At 42.4% G+C, this 23,948-nt stretch overlaps 1 protein-coding gene across 3 annotated transcripts in view; it reads right to left on the reverse strand.

Annotated features, from left to right (window-relative positions):
- Positions 1-2,936: 2,936 nt before the first annotated feature.
- DPEP1 (dipeptidase 1) overlaps positions 2,937-23,948 on the reverse strand; it is a 44,036-nt gene continuing 23,024 nt past the window's right edge. For all 3 annotated transcript variants that reach the window (XM_044663164.1, XM_044663162.1, XM_044663163.1), the window contains exons 2-11: positions 15,715-15,901; positions 8,191-8,323; positions 7,020-7,152; positions 6,577-6,727; positions 5,924-5,993; positions 5,524-5,700; positions 4,427-4,511; positions 4,261-4,336; positions 3,536-3,671; positions 2,937-3,436 (exon numbers count right to left, since the gene is read on the reverse strand). In XM_044663164.1, the coding sequence (XP_044519099.1) occupies positions 3,272-3,436; positions 3,536-3,671; positions 4,261-4,336; positions 4,427-4,511; positions 5,524-5,700; positions 5,924-5,993; positions 6,577-6,727; positions 7,020-7,152; positions 8,191-8,323; positions 15,715-15,815 (1,227 nt within the window). In that variant the 5' untranslated portion in view covers positions 15,816-15,901 and the 3' untranslated portion in view covers positions 2,937-3,271. The remainder of the gene's footprint in view (positions 3,437-3,535; positions 3,672-4,260; positions 4,337-4,426; positions 4,512-5,523; positions 5,701-5,923; positions 5,994-6,576; positions 6,728-7,019; positions 7,153-8,190; positions 8,324-15,714; positions 15,902-23,948) is intronic.

Below are 23,948 nucleotides of genomic sequence, written 5' to 3' on the forward strand. Positions count from 1 at the left end.
GTGTTTTTAGGTTCATCAAAGGAACAGGCTAATTTGCCTTAAAAAAATCAGTACAATTAATTTCCTACAATGTCATTTTAAGTAAATATTCTTATCCCTGAATATTCAGCTTGTTGACTTGAGAAGGACCCTGGGTAGAGGTGTATGGCTGAGGAGGCAAGATGTAGGGTGCATGGGAAGGAAAAAGGGTTGAGCTACAGCCTAGTTGTCCAATTCCTCCCTTTGATTCCCTTTAACAGGCTGAAGGATTAAATAGGAACAGGAGATTTGTGATCTCTCATCTTCACAGATCCAGATCATCGCAACCTCTCCAACTCTTCCCCTTCTGGGCTGTTCTCGTCTTAGCCCTTCTGGGAGTACTCCCTTGTGCTGGAGGCTGTTCTCAATTTGTTCCTATCTTGAGGGTGCAGGAGAATCATGGAAGAGCAGAATGAGAATGTTCCAAAGGAAAGGAACATTTAGTTCCATCTTACCTATGGAGAAGCTTGAGGCAGCCTGATGGAGGAGACTGTAGGAACCATCTAACAACCCCAGTTTTCAGAAACTGAAGCCCAGGAAGGTGGAGTGAGTTCAGTGGCAGATTGGGACTGTAGATCACCTGCCCAGTAGGCAAGTACTTCCCAGAAGTGCCAAACAGTGAGTGAGACCTCCTGCCAAGGACTCCTTATCTTTTCTTCCTAGTACCCCCTGTTCTGCCTTCCCTTTTTTATAAAAAAAAAATGTAGATTATAGGAATTCCAAACTTTAGCCAAGTATTTCTCTTCTTTCAGTATAGTTATGGTCTGACTTTATTAGGGTATGGAGATGATTCGTTTTACACATTCCATGAGAACAGGACAATAACTTGGGGAAAGAGCATTGGATTTAGAGTGGAAGGACAAGGGTTTGACAAGTGTCTTGATAAAAGCTCTTATTACACTTATTCCCTGTGACTTTGGACAAGTAACTTCAATTCTGGGCCTCAATTTTCTGCAAAACGAAGGGGTTGGACTAGCTGAGTGGTGTGAGTTGATAATGAGAGAATGAGGAGGTGGGAGGAGGGGGCAGACATGGAAAGACTTTCAGATTCTTCTGAAATTTCAGTAGCCTCAGTGGGTTGAAGACACCTATATATGGCCTTTAAAAACAAGTGAGATTCTTCTAATCACTAGGTGTAACTACATCCTAAAGTCCTTTCCAGGTCAAGAACCTACCTAGGAACCAGGTGTTCTTCCAATGACAGAAGTTTGATGTGTTTTTTACCTTTTGCCCCACAAGAGGGTGCCCTTTCTCCACCAAGCAAGTTGTCCCTGTAGTTAGGAAACAAAATGCCCAGGATATTTTGAGCCCCGTGCCAGGAAAGTACCATGGACAGAATTGTGTGAAAAACCACCAGATAGAAAGCATATTGTTTTGCCCTTTTAACACTGGCCCTGCATATGCTTCCTGAAAGAATTAGATTCTCTGGAAGAGGATGCTTGAGGAAGGGGCCAGCATGTTGACAATTCCAGTTGGTCTTAAAACTATAGGAGATGCTAAAATACAGCCTAGGAAGGCTGGAACCCAAAGCCCTTGAGAATCAGACTGCTTTAGTACTCTGTTGCCAACCTTGTGCTCACGGGGAAGGAAACATGTCAGACAGTGAGGCCTTATCTGGTGAAGGCATGCTAGGATTTGAAAGAGGATCCGAGGCCTCCTGATGTCTTTTTCCTGAAGCTTCACAGCCTTTCATTGGTGTCATAGTACATATAAGTTTTTTGTTATTACATTTGGGGCCAACCCAAAATGGGAAGCTAAAAATATCTAGCCGTAATCCCTTGCCTGGGGTACCTGTTGCAAATGTCTGTAATACTTTTGAAAATGATCAGTACCCAAGTGTTGGTAACAACTGCTCCCTTAGATCTTTTGCCTTCTCTCACTGATTGGCCCAAGAATGTCCTTTTTGTTCTAGCAATGGAACTGAGCCATCCACGGCTTGATTGAGGATGAAGAACTAGACTTGAGGATTCTGAGATTCACTCTTCCTGGTGCTCTACCAATTCAGAGTGAGGTTCTTGAAAAGTCCCTTAATAGCTTTGTATCTATGACTCCCTCCCCTACCTTAGTATATCAACTTATGGATCCAGTTTGAGGATGGACTGAGAGTCAGCTTTCACATAGACTTGATTCTTCTCTTGATAGCATCCTAGAAGCCTAAAATGTTAGTGCTAGAAGTCTTGGAGACCAACCCTCTTATTTTATTATTTTATATTATTTTAAAGATAAGGGAGAGAAAGTCATTTGCCCAAGGTCAGCTATTTTAGTGGCAGTCAAGGGCTTGAAATCATCTATTTTCTAGCCTATAAAGGTGGTTATCAGAAGCTAATGAGCACAGGTGTTTAGGAACAGCATTTTGCTGCTGATTATTGCCTGGAGATTTTGAGGGCCCAAGTTTATAATAGCCCCTTTCCAACCCATATAGTTTTGGTGTAGTAGTGCTTTATAATTTTTTAAGCTCCCCCCCTTTGTTTTGTTTTGATCCTTATAACCTGTAGGTAGTCAGGACAGGCACTATCCCTACATAAGAGAGCAGGAAGATGAGACCCAGGTTTAATGGCTTATCCAAGTCATAAAGAGTAGATGAAAAACCTGGGTTTTGGACCCAGATTGCCTGATTTCCTAATCAATACTAGCCACTCCCCACCTCTACCCCCTCATTCATAAAGACTTCCTGGAAATTACAAAGTGCTTTATATAACAGCATATATCCTTAGAGCATTTTGGAGAGACTGAGGTTTGAGCTACATTTTCTAGGGGATTACTATTATTGCTAGGGGAGATTAACTGACTTGGTTGGGGCCATCTGGTCAAAAGAAAGCAAAGTTATTACTTCTGTCTTCTGACCTTTGGTCAAGTTGCTTTTACCTCTTCCTGCAGTTTAGTAGTGGTAGTGGTATGAAGAAGAGCACATGTTATAGTACTTCAAATGGCAGTGACTGCAGCTTTTATTGAATTTTCTTTTTGTCCAGTGTGTGTGTGTGTGTGTGTGTGTGTGTGTGTGTGTGTGTGTATTTACCAGCTGTCCATAGGTTAGAGTCTTCCCTTTGCTATATCTGAGGTAACAGCTGAGGAAGGAGCAGGTCTATGCTGATCACACATGGGATCATCCTCCTGTCTGTAGAAACATCCAGTGGAGTTTGGTTTGGAGATGGGGCTGGCCCCTCTTGGTGGTCTTGGGTTAGAGCCAGCCCTGAGGTCATCCTGACCCCTCCTGGCAGCTTGGGAATTGAGGGGTGGCAGTGGGCTAGAGAGGTCAGAGCAGCCACAGGTAAAGGAGAGGAAGAGTGATGACCACAGGTAGAGCTCCAGGCCGGTGCTGCTGGCTGTGGTCAGGATAGCCATAGGAGGTCCTGCAATGACTTTCCATCTCACTAAATTCGATGACGTTCTCATTAGGCAGAGTGTTATTACTGCTTGCCTGGAAGAAAAGTAGAAAGATGTAAAAGGCGTGTGGGGAAAGAGGGATTCAATATTTTTGCCAAAGGCTAGCCTTGTCCTTTATCTGCTCCCATCTTACCTGCTCCACCTCTCTAAAGACCCTTAGCAAGTTATCGGCCAAGGCGTTTTTCACTTCTGTTTCTGTCCATTTTCTCTTAAGAAGTTCAGCTATCAGGTCTGGGTAACCAGAAACATTCTGTAGTCCTGTGGGAAGACTGGGAGGAGAAATGACTACTTTGGGGGTGACGGGAGAATGGGAATGACTCTCAAGGCATGCTATCATTACCCTGCAGGCAGTTGATGCATATCCTTGCCATTTTCATATCTAAAGATTATGTAGGCCCAACTCTTAGAATCCCACTTTCTGGTTCCAGGAAAGGAGACAGTTTTACTTTGTTAGTCTCTCCCAGTTTCCTTGTAATCAGGCATATGTGTAGAAAAGCTTTGTTTGGAGGAAGATTGCTAAATTGCTGACAACAGGGATTGGACCTATGACTTTAATCTCATTAACATCTTGGCCTAACCAGCTGAGCTTCATGGCTACAAATAGTCCATGGAGAGAAAAGCAGTTCTATATCTTTTCTGCCTTGAATCTAGGCGTAGCTAGGTAGGTTCCTTTGGAGAGAAAGGAGGTCACAGTGGAGAAGAATAGTGGAGGTAAGATTGATATAGGTCAGGCAAGAAATGGAGAAGTGAGATGTATCCTGCTTTAAGCAAAGGCTCTGGCTACTGGAAGGCTTGGTCATTTGACCTTTTTCTGAAATTCTTTTTTCTGTGGGGTCAGGACAACTTTCTTTTTCTTACTTATCAACACCGTCGTAGTCCCCACCGAAGCCTACAGCTCCTGGACCAGCAATGTTCTTGATATAATCCAGGTGATCTGCCCAGGGAGAGGTAGGAGTGGGTCATTGGCACCTGGGGCCCACTCTGCCCCCCTTCTCTGGCCCTCAGAAACTATAGACACACTCACCTGCTACTTGAGACAGATTAGCTTCCTTTTGGCAGGAAACGTACTCGTTGTAGAAATTCACCATCACCAGACTTCTGGTCTTGTTCTATTCAGAAAGAGGTGCCTCTATGTATGTGTCCAGTTTTGAATTGTAGAAGGGCAGGTGTAGATTTTAGGGGAAGACCAGCATTTCTTAAGAGGTCTTCCTTTTTAGAGTATTTTGAATTTTATGGGATATTTTTACTTTAGAGTAGTCTGAATTTTCATCCTTTGGCCCCTGTAAGTCTCACTGATGACTGGTCAAAGAAAGGGCATCCTGGCTCCCCTAAGGGTAATTTTAAGCAAGCAATTTTAGCCACTCTGAACCTATTCATTTATCTGGTATTATGATAGGACTGTTGGGAAAATCAAATGAGATGGTGTGTAAAATGTACTCCAAAATACGAAGTAGCAGTATCTCCTAGTGGAAAGTGACTAGGGAATATTGGCTCATTTTTTTTTAAACCATTACCTTACATCTTAGAATCAATATTGTGTGTTGGTTTCATGGCAGAAGAGTGGTAAAGGGAGGCAATTGGGATTAAGTGACTTGCCTAGAGTCACATAGCTAGGAAGTGTCTGGTGCCAAATTTGAACCCAGGACTTCCCATCTCTAGGCTTTTAATCCACTGAGCCATCCAGCTGCTCCCAATATTAAACTTAGACATAGAGCAGGGAACCTGGGGTGGCTGGGCTGGCAGCATACTTTTCTGAAATTCCTAGTGTTCATAATATATTGTACTTTAAAGGTTTACAAAGCTCTGTCTCTAAGTAAAATGTTTGTGTGTGGCCCTTGAGTACAGTGAGGGAGTGTTGAGAGAAGGAGAAGAACAGACCTAGCCAGGGCTGGTAGAACTCACTAGAGAAATGAGGAAACAGGATGAGACATGGTAAGCAACTTGCCCAGTCACTTAGGCAGTTAGTGTCTTATGAGGGATTTGAACTCGTCTCCCTAACTCTAGGTTCCCTCTCTAACTCGCTCTATCATGTGGAGCAGGCTACAGAGAAGAATGTGGTGACTGGGTTTGGGTGGGGGTTCCACCTACCCATCACCCCTAGGGCCCTTTCCCACTTCTTACCACCAGCTGGAGGATGTGGTCCGGCACATTTCGTTTATGGTGACACAATGAATAGGCAGAAGAGTGGCTGAAAATGACAGGGGCTTGGGACAAGGACAGCACAGCCTCCATGGTGGCCACCGATACGTGGGACAGATCGATGATCACACCCAGGCGATTCATTTCTTTCACCACCTCCTGCAGAGGGAAGAGGTGGTCCTCGTTTCCTCTGATGCTCAGACTCGGGGAAGAGACTGAACCCACCGAAGCCCCAGGCTTTTCTGGTCCCCAGCCGGCCAGCTTCCTCACTTCAAGGGCCGACTCCGTGATCTCTTTGGCTCAAGATCTACCTCTTGGCCCTGCTGCACATCCCTTGCTCTGAGGAGAGTGCCCTTGCCCATCAGGTCCCGTTTTTGCTTACTTCTCCAAATTTCGATAGGCCATTGCTCTGGGGTTTGTCATCTCCTCTATCCACCAGCCAGTTGTCAGCCCTAAGACAGCAAAGAAAGTCCCAGAGGGCATAGATTGGCCCTTTTGGCTTCCCCGGAGCTTGGGGAGTCATTCTTGACCCTTATTTAACCAGCAAGCAAACTGACCTGCTGGTTAAACGCTTTGTTCAGGGTCACATAGCAAGAAGGTGGCAGAAGGCCTGTGAATCGTGTGAGGAGGGAGGCTAAGGGGAGCTTAAAGCCTGTGGAATGGCCCTGCACATTCCTTAGCTCCGTTTTGCTTCCAACCTCAAATCCTCTCCGTTCCTCCCCAAAGCCCAGCCAGGAGCCTGAGCCAAGGCAATCCCAGAAGACATGCAGGGCTCTATCCAACACCTGCTGTCCCTCTTCAGAATAGAGATCATGCGAATAGAACCAGCTTAGGACTGAGGATGAAAGGCAAAGCTAACTGTACATATTAGTTATAAGGGTCTTATTTTTATTTTTGTTCAGTGTATCAGAAGGGGAGGGGCAGGTAGGAGAGAAAGAAAAATTTTGTTAATTGAAAAAAATTAAATTGAAAAACGAATGGCAAGGAATTAGGACCAAAACATTGTCCCAGGGATCAGCGGGGCCAGTCTCTTACCAGGGTGTATTGCAGCTGTGGGTGAGGGTCATGTACCGCATGCCCAGGTGGTACAGTGCTCGGAGGACGCCTAGACTGCTGTCAATGGAGTGACCACCCTCTACGCCAATCAGACTGGCCACCTTCTTCTCCTTGAAGGCCTGCGTGATATCTGTAAGGGGGTAAATTGCAAAGGGGTCTTGTGGGGCCCAGTGAAGGTCCTTTTTACTGCCCACCCTGGATGATTCCAAGTGCCCCGTGGTTAGATGAAGCGATTTACCAGAGCCAAAGCTGGAGAGGGACACCCGCGTTCTCCACCCCCTGCCATGGTGGTATTTCCAGACGAGTTTATCAGCTTAGTTGGAGAGGCATTTCTTGTGTCTACACAAGGTAGAAGGGTGGCCCTTGAGGGTGGTGAGGGAGTGTTGGGAGGGAAGGGGCAGAATGGGGCTGGTAGAAGTCACCTGTGCTGCGGGTGGCACACAGAAAAGTCTCAGGATATAGCTTGCACATTCTGGAAATGAGGTCCATCTGCTCCAGGGTTCTCCTCACTGCATCTTTGTTCTGGGTCTCACAAGGGACATAAGCCGACCAGAACTGTAAGTCAAAGAAGAGAAGGTGTTGGCGAGCTATTGGGGGGTGGGGAACACCCAGTGGCTCCTCATTCCAGAGTGAGAGATAACTGTGGAGGAGGTCTAGGGAAGCTGGTGTGAGGAGGGTGAGGAGCTCCTGCCCTAGCCAGGTTCTTGCTGGATTTGGGGACACTGGATCTGAAGCATTACCTGTTCTGATCCAGGTCTCTGATCTAAGTAGGGTCTAGGGGCATTGTATTTCATCCCTAATAAGTGCCTCTGTTTGCATTACCGTCATGGGCAACACCAAATTTCTCTGGGCTCAGTCTTATCTTTAAAATAAAGGCGTTGGACTAGATCCCATGATTTTCCTGTGAACCAGGGCCATCCTTATTCCTAAGTGGTATAGTCAGTAGGGATGGAGACCCTGAATGATCTCCTAAATCCCAAAAGACTTCCACTACCCCAGCCACCCAGGCAGGCAAGAATATCTTTGTGACTGAAAAGCTCACCGTGTGATTTGTTCCTTAAGGGCCTTCTGGAGACATGTAGATTATAATTGAGTTAATAAGGCAATATGATGCCAGGGAGAAACAACACATTAGAAAAGATTGTTTTTCTGATTAAAATTCATACCCCTCTGTCTCAGAAATGGGACCCTGAGGGGGTGGATGAAGGGAAAGGGGGCCAGGAGGAGGTTCAAAAAGAGGCCAGAACATGGGGGCGGGAGGCCTTGCCGTGGAGGGCCGCTTGAGGATGTCTGGCACCTAGATCTCAGCAGATATCAAAAGGAGGGGAGCTGGAGGCTGGTCTCAGAACACTGAGAGTCCAACCAAGCCCAGTGTTGCCCAGGGCAGGGAGCCAGCAGCAGGCACAGGCAAGGCTTGGAAGGATGCTTAGGGAACTTGTCCCTACTGGACAGTGTCCTGCTTTTGAAAGCTGGTGACTGCTGTGGCAGCAGCCTCTATATCAATATTCTTCCCTATATTTCCAGTGGGATCTGTGTGCTGAGTATGTGACTGCCTTGGCCAAAGGCCAAAGGCCCAACTCTCCTTCCCCATACCTGGCCGCCCACAAAGCCAGCCTTCAGCTTGGGAATATTGGTGTGTGTGCCCTCCAGGAGGTTCAGGTCGGCATCCTTCCTCTGCAGCTGGCCATTGAACTTTTTCAGTATTTGCCATGGTAGATCATTGTGTCTGGAGAGGGAAAGAAGGTGCCAGGAGAAGGCAAAGAGAAGTAAACATCACTGTAGTATCATGGTGGGTCAGGAGTTCAACCCATGTTCTGAGAGAGAGCCCACTACCCTCACTCTTCCCACTGCCAACATTGTTGACAGTTATTTGGACTTTGTTTGAAGACCTCTAGTGGTCACTACTTCTTGGGGCCACCCATTCCACTAGTTGTATAATGAATTCCCAAGTTTTTACTTACATGGATCCCAAATCCTCATTTTTGTAACATTCGTCCCCCCCACTCCCCGCCACCGAGGCTATTGCCTTTGGTTCTGCCCTCTGGGATTGACTTTACAACAGGATTAATCCTTCTTGCACAGGGCATCCTTGAAGGCAGCTACTATGTTCCTATCTTGGGATATTTTCTTCTCCAGGACAAACATCCCCAGTTTCTTCAACTGACTCTCATACACGAGGCCTCAAGGTGGCACAGGGAGTAAGAGTGCCAGACTTGAAATCAAATTTAGGCCCCACTTTAGACACTTGCTCTGATGCCTCGACCCCTCTCACTCCCAGCTTCTCCAAGTGTAAAGATGGAGATAATCATGATTTTATTATGAGGCTTAAATGTTATTAAATTACATTTTAAAAATTAAAATTTTTTAAATTAAAATTTATTATGAGGCTTAAATGAGATAACAATGTACAGTGCTTTGAAAACCTTAGAATATTATATAAATGCTATTTAAATAAATTTTTTGAATTTGTTTTTTGAACTTTTATTTTTTAAACCCTTACCTTCTATCTTAGAATTAATACTGTGTATTGGTTCCAAGGCAGAAGAGTGGTAAGGGCTAGACAGTGGGGGTCAAGTGACTTGCCCAGGATCACACAGCTAGGAAGTGTCTGAGGCCAGTTTTGAACTCGGGACTTCCCATTTCTAGGCCTGGCTCTCAATCCACTGTGCTACCTAGCTGTCCCCTAGCTATTATTAATATATGATATGAGGCTCTTTATTAAACTAGTCACTGTCTAGACAAGGAGAGGTCATCCCCTCCACCTTCAGGCAAACCCTTCAACTCTTGGCCTCCATCTCTAGTAGGCACCAGAGCTGTATCCAGCCTTTCAGATCCCTTTCTACTCTGATCCAAAAGGACATCTCCTCAATGATACATGTAAAACCCAGTGGAATTGTGCATCAGCTAAGAGGGGGTTAGGGGGGCTGGGGTAGAGGGAAAGAACATGAAACATGTAACTATGGGAAAAAATTCAAAATAAAAATAAAAAATTAATTAAAAAAAAGGACATCTTCCTTGTGCATTTGGGACCTATTTGTAGCCCAGGAGTGTCTCCTCAGCCTCTCAACCATAAATATAATTCTCTGAATGAGGCTGGAGGGATGATTAACTCATTTTCCTCCATTAACATATGAACTCAAATGAGTTTGCTTGTAAGAATTTTGTACTTATAGGGGCCCCAGAAACAATTATGGAATACATATAAACATAGGATGAAACCGCTTTTCCTCCCCTTTCTACTCGTGTCACTTCAAACTAATTTTCATTACTGTCTGGTGCCTCAGCTAGCCAGTAACAAGGAGCACAACAAGAATGTTGGGGGCTGCTGATTCAGCTGAGGGAGAAGGTCCCAGGCAGTGGACTAAGGACCCCAAATGTTTCCCGCTGCCTCCCAGGATTGTCGGATGCTACTGAGTTTCTAGATTGTTGTTTTTATCTCCTTTGAACTCTCTCAAATAACTGGAATTGGGGAAGGGCTTATCAGTTGGGCTTGTGTCTCTAAAAGGGCAAGAGCCCCATGTGGTTATGCTTGAATGTTCAAATCACTCCATGGAGGAGTCACAGTTTAGGGAGGTCTGGATTGGGATAGGGGTCCCAGGGATTGAGGTTGAGGGAGAAGGTAGTGCTGGGGCTAGAGGCTGGGAGGGAGAAAAGATGCAGGGGTTGGGATAGAGGCATTGAAGATGATTTTCATTCCCCTCCTGGCTCTGCTTCTGATTCTTATGACTTCACCACCATGTGCTTTCTCCTGCTCCCTTGTCCTGCCAGCTGCAAGTATCCATTTATGTGTTGTTTTTCTCCATTAGAGTGTAAGTTCCTTGAGGGCAGGGGACTATATTTTTGCTTGTATTTGTGTCCTCACTGCTTAGTACCGTACTGGGCACATGTAAGTGCTTAAAAATGCCTCTTGCCTTGTCTTGCCTTGCCTTCCTTTCTCCCTGCCCCTAAAGGATGAGTAATTCCCAAAGCTCTCTTTTAGAGCCTTTCCCCTTCTCCCTTAACACTTTCTCCCTTGGTCCTTTAATTCATTCAGATCATGTCCAAATATATATGTTCAGTCTTGATCTATTCCCTGAACTCCAGGTCTGTATCTATAACTATTTCCTGGACGTCCCACAGGCATCTCAAACTGAAAGTGCCCTCAATGGAACTCACCTCTTCCCCTAAACTCTCACTTCCTCCAGACTGCCCTTTTTTTTTTAAAGACTCAAAATTTCAAGGTCCTGTTTGAGTCTTTACTTTCCCTCCCCTCCGTCTCCAAGCCCCCAGAGCTATCCATTGACAAATCCTGCTGATGCATCCTCTCCCATTCCTCTCTTGTCTTCACTTTCATTGCCTCTTGCCTGGATCATTGCTCTAGGTTCCTAACTGACTTCATGCCTCCAGTCTCCTCTCCAATGCATCATCTACAGAGACACCAAAAGAATATTCCTAAAATACAAAGGTCTGACCAAGCTTAAAAAACTTTGGTGCCCCTCTGCTGCTTCTAGGATAATATGTAGACTCCTCCATTTAGCATTTAAGGCCCTCCACAATCTGATTCTGACCTACCTTTTCAGCTTTTTTTTTCACCCTAGTATAATTTATACACCATACATTTAAGACATGGAGCAGCTACATGGCTCAATGGATTGAGAGCCAGGCCTAGAGATGGGAGGTCTTGGGTTCAAATCTGGAATCAGACACTTCCTAGCTCTATGACTCTGAGCAAGTCACTTAGCCCCCATTACCTAGTCCTTACCACTCTTTTGTCTTGGAACCAATACTCAGTATTGATTCTAAGACAGAAGGTAAGGGTTTAAAAAAAACAAATCAACTAGCTTTTGGCCAAACTTGACATGCCATCTCCCACTTCTCTATATTTGCACAATCCTAGAATGTTCTCCTTCAGCTTCATCTCTCAGGTGAGCCTTCTCTCTTTTTGTCTCTCTGTGTCTGTGTCTGTGTCTGTCTCTGTCTGTCTCTCTGTGCCTCTGTCTTTATCTCTGTCTCTCTCTCTGTCTGTCTCTCTCTGTCTGTCTCTCTCTGTCTCTATCTCTCTCTCTGTCTCTGTCTCTCTCTCTCTCAGCAAACAAGGTTAAGTGACTTGCCTTGCCTAGGGTCACACAGCTAGTAAGTGTCTGAGGCTGGATTTGAACCCTGGAAGATGAGCTTTCCTGACTCCAAGCCTGGTACATTCTTCACTGTGCCATCTAGCTGCCCTGCTTCTTATTCTCATTTAATATTAAGCTCGTGTCCCAACTCCACTATACTGCGTTCCCTACCCCTTCCCTCTTATTCCTGCCCAAAGCATTTTTTTCTCTTTCCTCAGATGTCCCTAGAGCACTTGGTCTGCTCTAACCTCTTTGTCCTTATCAGACATTACCTTATAATATGCTTATCTGTTTACATGCCAGTGGAATGTGACCTCCTAGAAAGCAGAGACTATGCCATTTTTCATCTTCATATCTCAGGTGCCTATTACTCTGCCTGGTACATTGTAGGTGATTTAATAAATGTTTGTCAAATTTTAATTCATAGCTTTAGTAGTGGGCCAGTGGTAAGCAGGAGTGATCCTTTGTTTAGAGTAGAAAAGCTAACAGCCTTCTGCAGCTGCTGAAAAGGATGCTGGGTTCAGCCTCAGGAGTAGTCGTTCTCCTTTACTGGAAAGAAGCCAATATATGGCCATTTACTGCATGAGTTTTGTCCAGGAGATAGAAGCACAAGAGAAGAATATAATAGCATAGAGGTGGATTAGGATGTGGTTAGATCAGGTAGTTCTAGACTGAAGGGCTTTCTCAAAGACGAGGGCAGTCAGCAGGAACCTTGCCACAGCTGAGAAAAGTTATTCACAATTGTTCATACAGTATTCCTACAGCAGTATTCCATTACAATTGTATAAGTTAATCAGCCATTCCCCAGTTGATGGGCATCCCCTCACTTTCCAATTCTTTGCCATTTGGCTTTTAAAGCCCTTTATCACCTGGATCCCTCCTACCTTTCTAGCCTTCCAACCCCTTACATATTCCTCCTGCTCCATCTTCCATTCTACAGTTCAGTGACTCCTTGTGGTTCCTTGATTATGACCATTTCCCAACTCCAAGCATCGCACTGGCTGTCCCCATGCCTGGAATGCTCTTCCTCCTTGTCACTGACTCCTGGCTTTTCTTAGCTTTCTTCATGCCTCAGTGAAAGTCTCTCCTACAAGAAGTCTTTCCCAAATTCTTTTAATGCTTATGCCTTTCCTTTGTTGCTTATCTTCAATTTACCCTATACATACTTTGTTTGCATGTGGTTCTTTCTGTGTTTTCTCTCCATACTGTGTTTGCATAGAGTCCTTTCTATGTTTTCCCTCCTATTAGATTACAAGCTCCTTAAAAGCATTGGACTATTTTTTGCTTTTCTTTGTATCCCCAGGATTCAGCATAGTGTCTGGCACATGAAAGGTGCCTAATGAACATTTCTTGACTTGAATTCTCTTTGTCTATAATCTTTCACTGATTCTTATGTATTGGCTCCTTTTCAGTTCCCTACAAATGGAACCAAGTCTGAGCCAATCTCTTTTCTCTCTCTCTCTCTCTCTCTCTCTCTCTCTCTCTCTCTCTCTCTCTCTCTCTCTCTCTTAAAACCCTTACCTTCCATTTTGGAGTCAATACTATGTATTGGTTCCAAGGTGGAAGAGTGGTAAGGGTAGGCAATGGGGGTCAAGTGACTTGCTCAGGGTCACCCAGCTATAGGAAGTGTCTGAGGCCAGATTTGAACCTAGGACCTCCCGTTTCTAGGCCTGGCTCTCAATCCACTGAGCTACCCAGCTGCCCCTGAGCCATCTCTTAAAAAACAACAGTGCTTGACTCTGCCATCTCCCCAAACTAGCAACCCATATCTCTTCACTCTTTTAACAGTCAAATTCCTAGAAAGTTTTCTCCATATTTCATCACCTTCTGTTCCCTTCTCACATCCTTCCAACCTGGCTTCAGACCCTACTACTCCATTAAAATAGCTTTCTCTGGGGGTAGCTAGTTGGCTCAAAGGATTGAGAGCCAGACCCACAGACAGAGGAGGCCCTAGGTTCAAATCAGGTCTTAAGCACTTCCTCTCTTATCTTGGGTAAGCCACTTAACCTCCATTGCCTAGCCCTTACCACACTTCTGCCTTGGAACCAATACACAGTAGTGATTCTAAGATGGAAAGTAAGGGTTAAAAAAAAATTGCTCTCTGAGGTTACCAATGACCTCAACTGTTCTTATGGCCTTTTCTTAGTTGTCTTCCTACCTGACTTATTTGTAACTTTTCATATTCCTTTTCTTCCTCTGGGATACTTTCACAGAATCACAGAATTTGAAAGTTAGAAGGGACCTCAGTGGCCATACGTGGCCAACCTATACAAGCCACAGAGATGTTTCTTCCTAGGGGTGAATTTATCTTCTCCTTTGTGAAGTTTCCTATCTTTTGGGTCATCTCCTTCCCATATGAATGATTATTCCTTCCTAGTCTTTGCCATGTTATCATCTGTCTCTTAAGAATTAACTGTGGGTATTTCCTAAGGCTCTTTTATAGGCTCTCCTCTACTCTCTCTAGCCTTGTTCCTTCTCCTAAATTCAGTTCTAGCAGGGCCTCTTGGATCTCCCCAAAAGAATATCCTATCTTTGACTTCAACATGTTCAAAACAGACTATCTTCTTCTCCAAAACCAGTTCTCCTCTAATTTTACTTATTTCTGACAATAGCATCCACCATCCTTCTAGTCACTTGGATGCAAAAATTCTCAGTCTTCTTTGGCCCTGCTCTCTCTCTCTTTCTTTTAAAAAAACCCTTACTTTCCATCTTAAAATCAATACCATGTATTGATTCTAAGGCAGAAGAGCAATAAGGGCTAGGCAGGAGGAATTAAGTCACTTGCCCAGAGTCCCACAGCTAGGAAGTGCCTGAAGTCAGGTTTGAACCCAGGACCTCCCATCATTAGACCTGACTCTCAATTCTTTGAGCCAATTAGCTGCCTCCTCTGCCTTTTCTCTATTACACTATTTCTAAGAAATTAGTTTCCAAATCTTGTCAATTCCATCTCCACAGCATCTCTCCCACTGGGCCCTTCTCTCTAGTCACAGAATCCCTACCTTAGTACAAGTCTTTATTGCCTGTCACCTGGACGATTACAAGAGTCTACTTCAAGTCTCTCCCTTCTCTAATTCATTTTTCATGAAGCTACCAAAATAATTTTCCTAAGGGAAGCGAGCAAAGTTCTGAGCTAATCTTTGTAAAGCACTTTGCAAATACTTAAGCACTATAAAATGCTAATTGTTATTATTAGTATTAAGCAGTATCAGAGGAGGGCTTTGAATCCAGATCTTCTGACTCCAAAATCAGAGGAGAAGGCAAAACTCTTTGTAAGCTTCAAAGCACAATATTAGTATCTATAAGTTATTACTATTCCTATTAGTTATTATCATCCCTAGTATGATTCACACACTCTTCTTTCCAATCAAATTGGAGTACTATTTTCCAAATAAGGCATCCCTTCTTTAATTTCCATGTCTTGGAAGAGGCTGGTTCTTCATGCCTGGAATTCACTCCCACCTCTTCCTCTTAACCTCTTACAATCCTTGGTTGTCTTCTGGCTTATCTCAGGGACCACTTTTTACCACAAAACAATCTTTCCATATTTGCTGCACCCTTCTCCCAAATGGTTTGTACTCTTGCCCCCCTTCAAATTACCTTGTATTTACTATTTATGATATTCAGTACTCCCAGGAAAATGTAAACTTGAGAGCAAGGACTATTTCCTTTTGGTCTTTGTACCTCCAATAATCTAGCACAATACCTAGAACACAGTAGGTACTTAATAAATTCTTGTTGAATGAACCAGAAATTGAGTAGCTTGACTGGGGCTTCATGTACTAAGGTGCCAAGATCTTGGAGACTGACTACTCTGACCCCATTTAAAGTTGGAAAAAGAGAAATCTAGACAGGAAGCAGCATTGGGCAAAGGGGTCAACTGATACTAGAAGGATATCCAGACTCCCTGAGTGTTTACTACATATCTCTTAAGATTTGGTGACTCTGTGCCATCTCCCTCTCTCTGATCCTGAATGGTCCTTAGAGCTGGAGGAGAGGAGCCCGTTTCATGGGCAGAGCTACTTACCCATCGATTAAGGGTGTCTGGCTCATGATTCTTATTGCTTCATCCCTGAATAGGTCTGCAGTGCAGAGTGCCAGACAGGACCAAAACCACCAATTCCGCATTGTGCTATGGTTTCCCTTCTTGAGACTGGCTGGAGGCTCTTGAAACTAGCCAAGTCACTCCCCTCCTGCCCTGGGCTTGTCCTTCCCTGTGGGGAGTAGATGAAGTATTAAAACAATTATATTTTTGTTCCAGGTGATAGTGATCAAGCATGCCCTTTGACCAAGAAAGTGTAAAGTTACATATGATTAATGTAGGTACTTTTTATTGCTTCACTCTTTGGACTGAAAACAGGCCAGAGCCTTTGGTAGGTTAATAGGGCTGGGCCAATGATGGACTTGAAATGCAAACTGGATTCTAAATGGAGTAGGTGACCATTCAGGTTGTGATTGAACATGCGTGCGCACCTGTGTGTGTGTGTGTGTGTGTGTGTGTGTGTGTGTGTCTGTAAAATTGGTTTTACCTATAGTTGTGTAGAGAAAAGCCTAGAAAAAAAGCCAGGAAAGAGGTAAAAGAAAAAAATGTATCAGAGAAGGAAATCTCTGAAATCATGTAGAGTTCTACCATTCTGATAACCCTTAGGTAAATTACTCTTTTTATGAAACAGGAGCATTCCAAAGGAAAAAAGGGATTGAATTTAAAGTTTTAGTAAAAAAAGGAAATAAATCAGCCACCATGGGCATGCTAGAGGACAGGACAGGGTGGTATGTTGGAAAGAATCATGGATTTGAATTTGTACTCTTTCTGTTTACTCTGTGATCCTGGAAAAGTCACTTAATTTCCCTGAGTTTCAATTTCCTTATCTATAAAATAGCCTCTAGGGAAAAACAATTTTAACCTTTCTTGTGTTCTGAACCTTTTTGGTAGCCTTGTGAAGCCTAGGGACCCTTCCTCAGAACTGTGTTCTCAAAGGCACAAAATAAAATATTTAAGATTACAAAGAAAACCAATCATATTGTAATACATTTATAAAAATATTTTTTAAAAAGTTCATGAACCCCAGTAGAGGGAGGGATGAAACGATTCTTAAAAGCCTAGCTAAAACCAGACAGGAAAGGCAGACCTTTTAGGGAGTAAACAATTTATCATTTGAGAGACTAAGGAAGGATTCCCTGACTTAAAAAACAAACAAACTTTGACTACCACCACCATCACCAATTAATTGGCCTAGACGTGCAATTCTACCATTAGAAAGTAATTCTGAGATTCTGAAAAGGGATCTCTAGACTTCACCAGACTACCAAAGAGGTTCAGGACACAAAAATGGCTAAATCTTTGGATTAGAATTTCCTTGGATTTGATTTTGGTTCTCTACAAGATATTCCTCTTCCATTAGTCACTCCTGTGGGAGATTGTGGGTAGCCAGAGGGCATAGTAGGACACTAAATACCTATAACAGGGTTTAGGGGTGAGTAGAACCAAGATGAAAGGTTTGCCTAAAAAGTGAGCATCTGGGAGATGGCCAGAGATCAATGTTGCAAAGTGTTAGTGCTATCATGAGTTTAAAAAGTTTTTATTTTCAATTCTGAATTTTCTCTGCCTCTCAGTTCCTCCCCCACTCACTGAGAAGGCAAGAAATATGATACCCATTATACATAGGAAATCATGCAAATCATATTTCCACATTAGCCATGTTGTGGGTGGGGAGAGGTAAGAAAAAGAAAGCGAAAAATTTTTTTGATTATATTCAAAATTCATTAGTTCTTTCTGGAGGTGAATAACATCTTTCATCATGAATCCTTTAGAATAGTATTGAACAGAGTAGCTAGGTGTTTCATAACTGATCATCCTTACAATGTTTCTATTATTATATGCAGTGTCCTCCTGGTTTTGCTCACTTCACTTTGTATCAGTTCATATAAGTCTTCCCAGGTTTTTCCAAAACCATCCCCTTCATCATTTCTTACATTATAATAGCATTCCATCAAAATTATATACTCTAACTTGTCTAGTTATTCCCCAACTGACAGGCATCCCCCTACTTTCTGACCAGCTAGTTGTGTCATTTGAAATTATTGTAAGCCCTGAAAGACTACGTCTCCCAGGACTCTCTCTGCTATAACTTCCCCTTGCTCGCTCTATGCTGGAAGCTCTGATTTCCACCCTGAGACCCTGATCTCTCTCGGAGCCTTTTTTCCTTTCTTCCTACCTCTTAGTTTTCTCTAGACCTTTCCCTTTCTAATTAAAATAAAACCTAGCTATTCAAACCCTAAAGTTGCTCTCTGATCATTCATTTGAAGGGCTCTGGTAAATTACCCCCCGCCTGGGCTGGGGACCACTATCTCTTCCTTTCCCTTCCTCTCTCCTTTCTCCCATCCATCCTATGTTCATCCCTTCACTTTCACGCACATAGTACAGGATATGAGGGGAGGGTGTAGACTCAGGACCCAAGAACAAGCATATAGGGAATGAGAGAAAAAAAGAGGAGCCAGCTTCCTCCCTTTCCCCAAGTTCCCTTGCTGATCTCAGTTGCACTGTCAGGAGAGCAACCTGGGTTTTCAGTGAGAGAGTGAGAAAGGGTAATTTGTCAGAGATAGGAATTAGATATGGAAAGCATCATCTTCTCTAATCTCTGCATTTTATAAATAAGGAAACTGGGGTCCAGAGAGTGTGGGAGGCCAATACAAGAAACAGAGTCTCAAATAGATATTTTGATCTGGACCCCATCAAAAGATCAATACAGCCTGGCAAGGCCCTTACTTTGACCTTTTCTGCTCCAAATCAGAGCCAGACAAGATGGGTTTTCTAAGATAAAAATCCAAGACTCCTTTTTTGACTCCTTTTCTTATCCACACCTTTTCTTATTGGAAAAACATTATAGTCTTGTTCTTAGCAAATCAACAATCAAGAGGTTAACGATTTCTCTCGGTTAAAATACAGCTGCTTGGGCTCAAAACTGATTCTAGACAGTCAAGGTCAAAATTAGATAAAACCTCAATCTAGCAGGGGCTCTCCACCCCAGAAAAGTATTTCCAGACTTAGCTTATTGATAATAAGGCAGCTAGAATTCAGCCTTGGATCTTGTTCTATTCAAGGCTGTCTCTCTCTTGAAGCAACTGAGGCTCTTTTGACATGACATAATTTGTATTTTCTACACAACTGTGAAGTTTTCTTTGTGCCTTTGTGTGAAATGGGGTTTGAATTCTGTATATATTAAACTTGTGACTCAATGGCACTTTGGAGAAGCAGCCATGAGCTGACAGACAAGATCTTCTCATCTCCCACTTTTTTCTTTTTCTTTTTTTTTTTTTTTAAACCCTTACCTTCCGTCTTGGAGTCAATACTGTGTATTGGCTCCAAGGCAGAAGAGTGGTAAGGGTGGGCAATGGGGGTCAAGTGACTTGCCCAGGGTCACACAGCTGAGAAGTGTCTGAGGCCGGATTTGAACCTAGGACCTCCTGTCTCTAGGCCTGGCTTTCAATCCACTGAGCTACCCAGCTGCCCCCGCCACTTTTTTCTTTATCACCTAAGCTGTCCCTTATCAGAATCCAGGAGCAGTTGGATAGCTTTCAACAAGAGAGATTAAAGGAATTTAGATTCAAACCAAGTCTTCTCACTTCAAATCTAGTGCCCTTAATGCTACTCTAAAGCCAGAGACTTCTGGAAATACCATTACTAGGTTTGTATCCCAAAGAGATCATAAAAAACAGTTGTACAAAAATATTCATAGCTGCGCTTTTTGTGGTGGCAAAAAAATTGGAAAATGAGGGGGTGTCCCTTGATTGGGGAATGACTGAATAGATTGTGATATATGACTGTGATGGAATACTATTGTGCAATAAGGAAGGATGAACTGCTTGATTTCTGTATGAACTAGAAAGACCTCCATGAACTGATGTGGAGTGAAATGAGCAGAACCAGGAGAACATTGTACACAGAAACTGAAACATTATGGAACAATCAAATGTAATGGACTTCTCTACTAGCAGCAATGCAATGATCCAGGACAATCCCAAGGGACTTAAGAGGAAGAATGTTATCCACATCCAGAGAAAGAACTGTGGGAGTAGAAATGTAGAAAAAAATATGATTTATCATTTGTTTAAATAGGTATACAATTTGGGGGTTTGGTTTTAAAAGACTATTCTATTACAAAAATGAATATCGAAATAGGTATTTAGTGATAATACATGTATAACCCAGTGGAATTGCTTGTCAGCTCCAGGAATGGGGAGGGAAGAAGGGAGGGAGAGAATATGAATCATGCATTCATGGGAAAATATTTTAAAATAAACTAATTAAAAAAAATAAAGCTGGAGACTTTCTTATCCAGAGAACAATGCCTTTTTCTTTTCAGAGTGACAGCTCTTATCTATACTGATGTTAATAAATGATAATATAACATGCTGTTGCCCCATAACATGCCAGATATATTTATATCATATCAGGAACCTTCCTTGTTCTCCATTATACTCTCCCTATCCCAGGAATCTAAACTTCATTCCCCATGCCCAATTGCCTGCCTCTTTATTCTTGTCCTCCTTAACCTTCTCCCCCAGCATCTCATTCCAGGTCTACCTAACCCTTCCATTGTGGTCTCTGAAATGCCTTCTCCATTATTAATAAACTCAATTTCATCTGAATTCTTTTTTCTTTCTCACCCCCTCCATCTTCTGGCCCTCACTGTAACTTGATTCCTTCTTGCTGCCACAACATCCTTGGCCTCTCTTTCTAGAACTGGTTGCACATTTACTCATACCTTTTAATTCACTGGTTGGCATGCTCCTTTCTCTACCACCTCTAAGTGAGGTTCACAATTATTCTTTGAGAAAAACAACCTTTGAAAACCTTAAGTTCACAATCTTTCCTTGAGAAAAACATAAATTGACCTAAAACGACCCCTGTCTTGTTACAGACAAGCCAATGAAGGGTCAAGTAACTCATCCAAAGATAAATTATAGGCCAATGATAGAGCCAGGATCTGACTTTAGACAAATATTTGTGTTTCATCAACTTAGTTGTATTTCCAGTCTAGAAAACTCTATGTCTGAGCCAAGAAGCTAATAGTGTAGCTTGTGGCTAGTCCTCTGATTCTGCAAGCCTAATATACAATATGCTCCCGTAAATAAATACAACCCTTCTGTGTTCTCAAGATAATTTCTTAGGATCCTGCTAACCATTTATAAAGACAATGGATCACCATTTCTGTTTATCAATCTCTCAACCCACATCTCTACCCATGGAGGAAACAATGAAAACCAAGTCAATATCTGTCCCCATTAAGCACAAACTCCAACACAGAATCAGATTCTCAGAAGTAGATGGGACCAATTAAATCCCAATTTATTCCCACAAAAAAATTAGCCCTTCAATTATTCATTGCAGAATCAACCATCTAACCTCTGCTTAAAGATGCCTAAATGAAGGAAAAACTACTTTTCCTCCCTGAGATCTCAAATTCATTTCATTTTAAATGCAGCTAGGTGAAGCCATAGTACACAGAGCACTGGGTCTGGAGTCAGGAAGACCAGAATCCAAATCTGACCTCAGATATGTGTGACCTTGAACAAGGCACTTTTTTTTTTTTAAATTTTAAACCCTTAACTTCTGTGTATTGACTTATAGGTGGAAGATTGGTAAGGGTAGGCAATGGGGGTCAAGTGACTTGCCCAGGGTCACACAGCTGGGAAGTGTCTGAGGCCGGATTTGAACCTAGGACCTCCCGTCTCTAGGCCTGGCTCTCAATCCACTGAGCTACCCAGCTGCCCCTAAGGACAAGGCACTTTTAACCTCTGCCTATCTCAGTTTCCTCATCTGTAAAATGGGGATGATAATGGTATCTACTTTCCAGGGTCATTTGAGAAGATCAAATAAGAGAATGTTCATAAAGTATTTTTGCAAACCTTTTGCTATAGAAATGCTAGTTATTATTATTGTTATTATTATTAATTATCCTTCAGCTCCTTCTAACTGGAACCCCAAAAAAGATTAGGGTTTCTAAGCTAAATTGATAGTGTAGAGATTATAAACTTTAAAATGAACAGTAGAGCACAGAAAAGGGCCTTTAAAATCAACTCTCATTTATTAGCAAAATTCTTTAGAAGGAGAAATTAAGCTATGGTTAGGCACAAACCTCTTGACTATATATCTTCAGAATATGTATATAATTGCTTCAAAAACAATCCCTGAGCTCATGTAGCTTATATTCCAAGGGTAGAATTCACTAATAATGGACATAAATATTGCACTGTACAGTTTGCAAAATATTTGATGTTTATCTGAGGCTCACAGCAACATTATGGGGTAGGTTGTATAGGTACAAGCCATCTTTTACACCCAACGAAACTGAAATACAGAGGAATTGAGTCATCAGCCTATTCTAGCTTCAAATGTAAAGTCCCTCTCTCCTATTCCCATCACTAGCTACTGCCTTTTAGACATATTGTCTTATTGTGGAGGTTGTTGTTTAGTCATTTCAGTTGTGTCCAACTCTTTATGACTCCATTTGGGGTTTTCTTGGCAAAGATACTAAAGTGGTTTGCCATTTTTTTCTTCAGATCATTTTATAGATGAGGAACTGAAGCAAACAGGGTTAAGTGACTTGTCCATAGTCATATAGCTAAGTGCCTGAGGCCAGATCTGAAATAAGGAAGATGAGCCTTCTTGATTTCAAGCCCAGCACTCTATCCATTATATCACCTACCTGCCATTCTGTCTTGTAGAGATCTCAAATTCAACGTAAGCAAAACAGAACTCATTACTTTTCCCTCTCCTCTTCCAAATTTCTGTTTTTGCTAACAAGGACAGAACTATCCTCCCAGTTACCTTGGCTCATCCTCAAACCTCACTCACATTCACCCCACATATACAATCTTCTGCCAAATCTTATTGTTTCTACCTTGACAATATCCTTTTTTCTTCCAGGATCAAATATAAAAGCTTGTTGTTGCTTAAATCTCTATACATTCTACCTTATACCACTCCCCACCTTTTCAGTCTTCTTACATCTTCCTCTCCTTACTCTATGATTCACCTCTCTTGGCTTTCTTGCCATTCCTCACACATGGCACATTCCAGCTCCTAATTCTGTGCCTTTCTTTGCTGCCTCCCATGCTTGGAATGCTCTTTCTTCTTACCTTTACATCCTGGCTTACTTAGTGTCTTTTAAGACTCAACTCAAATCTAACCATCTGCAGGAGTCCCTTCGACTTTCTTCTGAGATTATCTTCCATTCATCTTGTATCTATTTTGTATTGCACCCGAGCTTTTGCCAGTTATCCTGACTTTTGTCTTGCCACTGGACTTCAATAATTGGAAGAGAGTAAGACTGACCACTTAAATCCAATTCATGTGCAAATCATGATATCACCCTATGAAGTCATTGACCTTCTATGAAAATGAAAGATCAACAAAAATCTATCTTGGATGCACACAGTTGTTTATATGCTATCTCTTCCATTAGAATGTGAATTCCTTGCTGGGAGAGGTGGTAGTTTTGTCTTTCTTTGTATCCCTAGGGCTTAGCACAGTGCCTGGCACATGGTAAGCACTCAAAAATTAAGTTTCTCTCACATCTCCTGTTCATGGATCTTATGTTCCAGCTGTATTAAACCATACCCCCATCCCCAAAACATGTATTGCTGTCATTTTCCTGCATTAAGACTTGAGCTTTGAGCTTTCTTTATTTATCTCCACCTGATAACAAACTGTACCTTCCTGCTTCAAGATTATCTTATCTTTAGATCCTTTAGATTAACATATCTCTATGAGAGAACTCTCCCCTTGATAAGTGCTACCTTACCTTTAAAACTAACATCTAGAGAAAGAATGGTTGGAGAAGAAATGAAAAAGAGAACATATGATTTATCACTTGTTTATATGGGTATATGACATGGGGTTTTGATTTTAAAAGATTGCTCTATTTCAAAAATGAATAATATAGAAATAGGTTTTTGAGTGATAATACATGTATAACCAAGTGGAATTGCTTGTCAGCTCTGGGAGAGGGGAGGAAAAAAAGGGGAGGAAAAGAACATATATTGTGTAAACATGGGAAAATATTATAAATTAATTAATTTTAAAAATAAATAAATAAGAAGAAAGTCCTCATATACACCAACATATTCATAGCAGCACTTTTTGTGATATCAAAGAATTGGAAACAGAGTAGTTGTTCATTGTACAGGGAATGGCTAAATAGATTATGGTATATGAATGTAATGGAATATTACTATGCTATAAGAAATGACAAATGT

Source organism: Gracilinanus agilis, chromosome 2 (assembly GCF_016433145.1).
Source record: "Gracilinanus agilis isolate LMUSP501 chromosome 2, AgileGrace, whole genome shotgun sequence".
Taxonomy (NCBI): Eukaryota; Metazoa; Chordata; class Mammalia; order Didelphimorphia; family Didelphidae; genus Gracilinanus; species Gracilinanus agilis.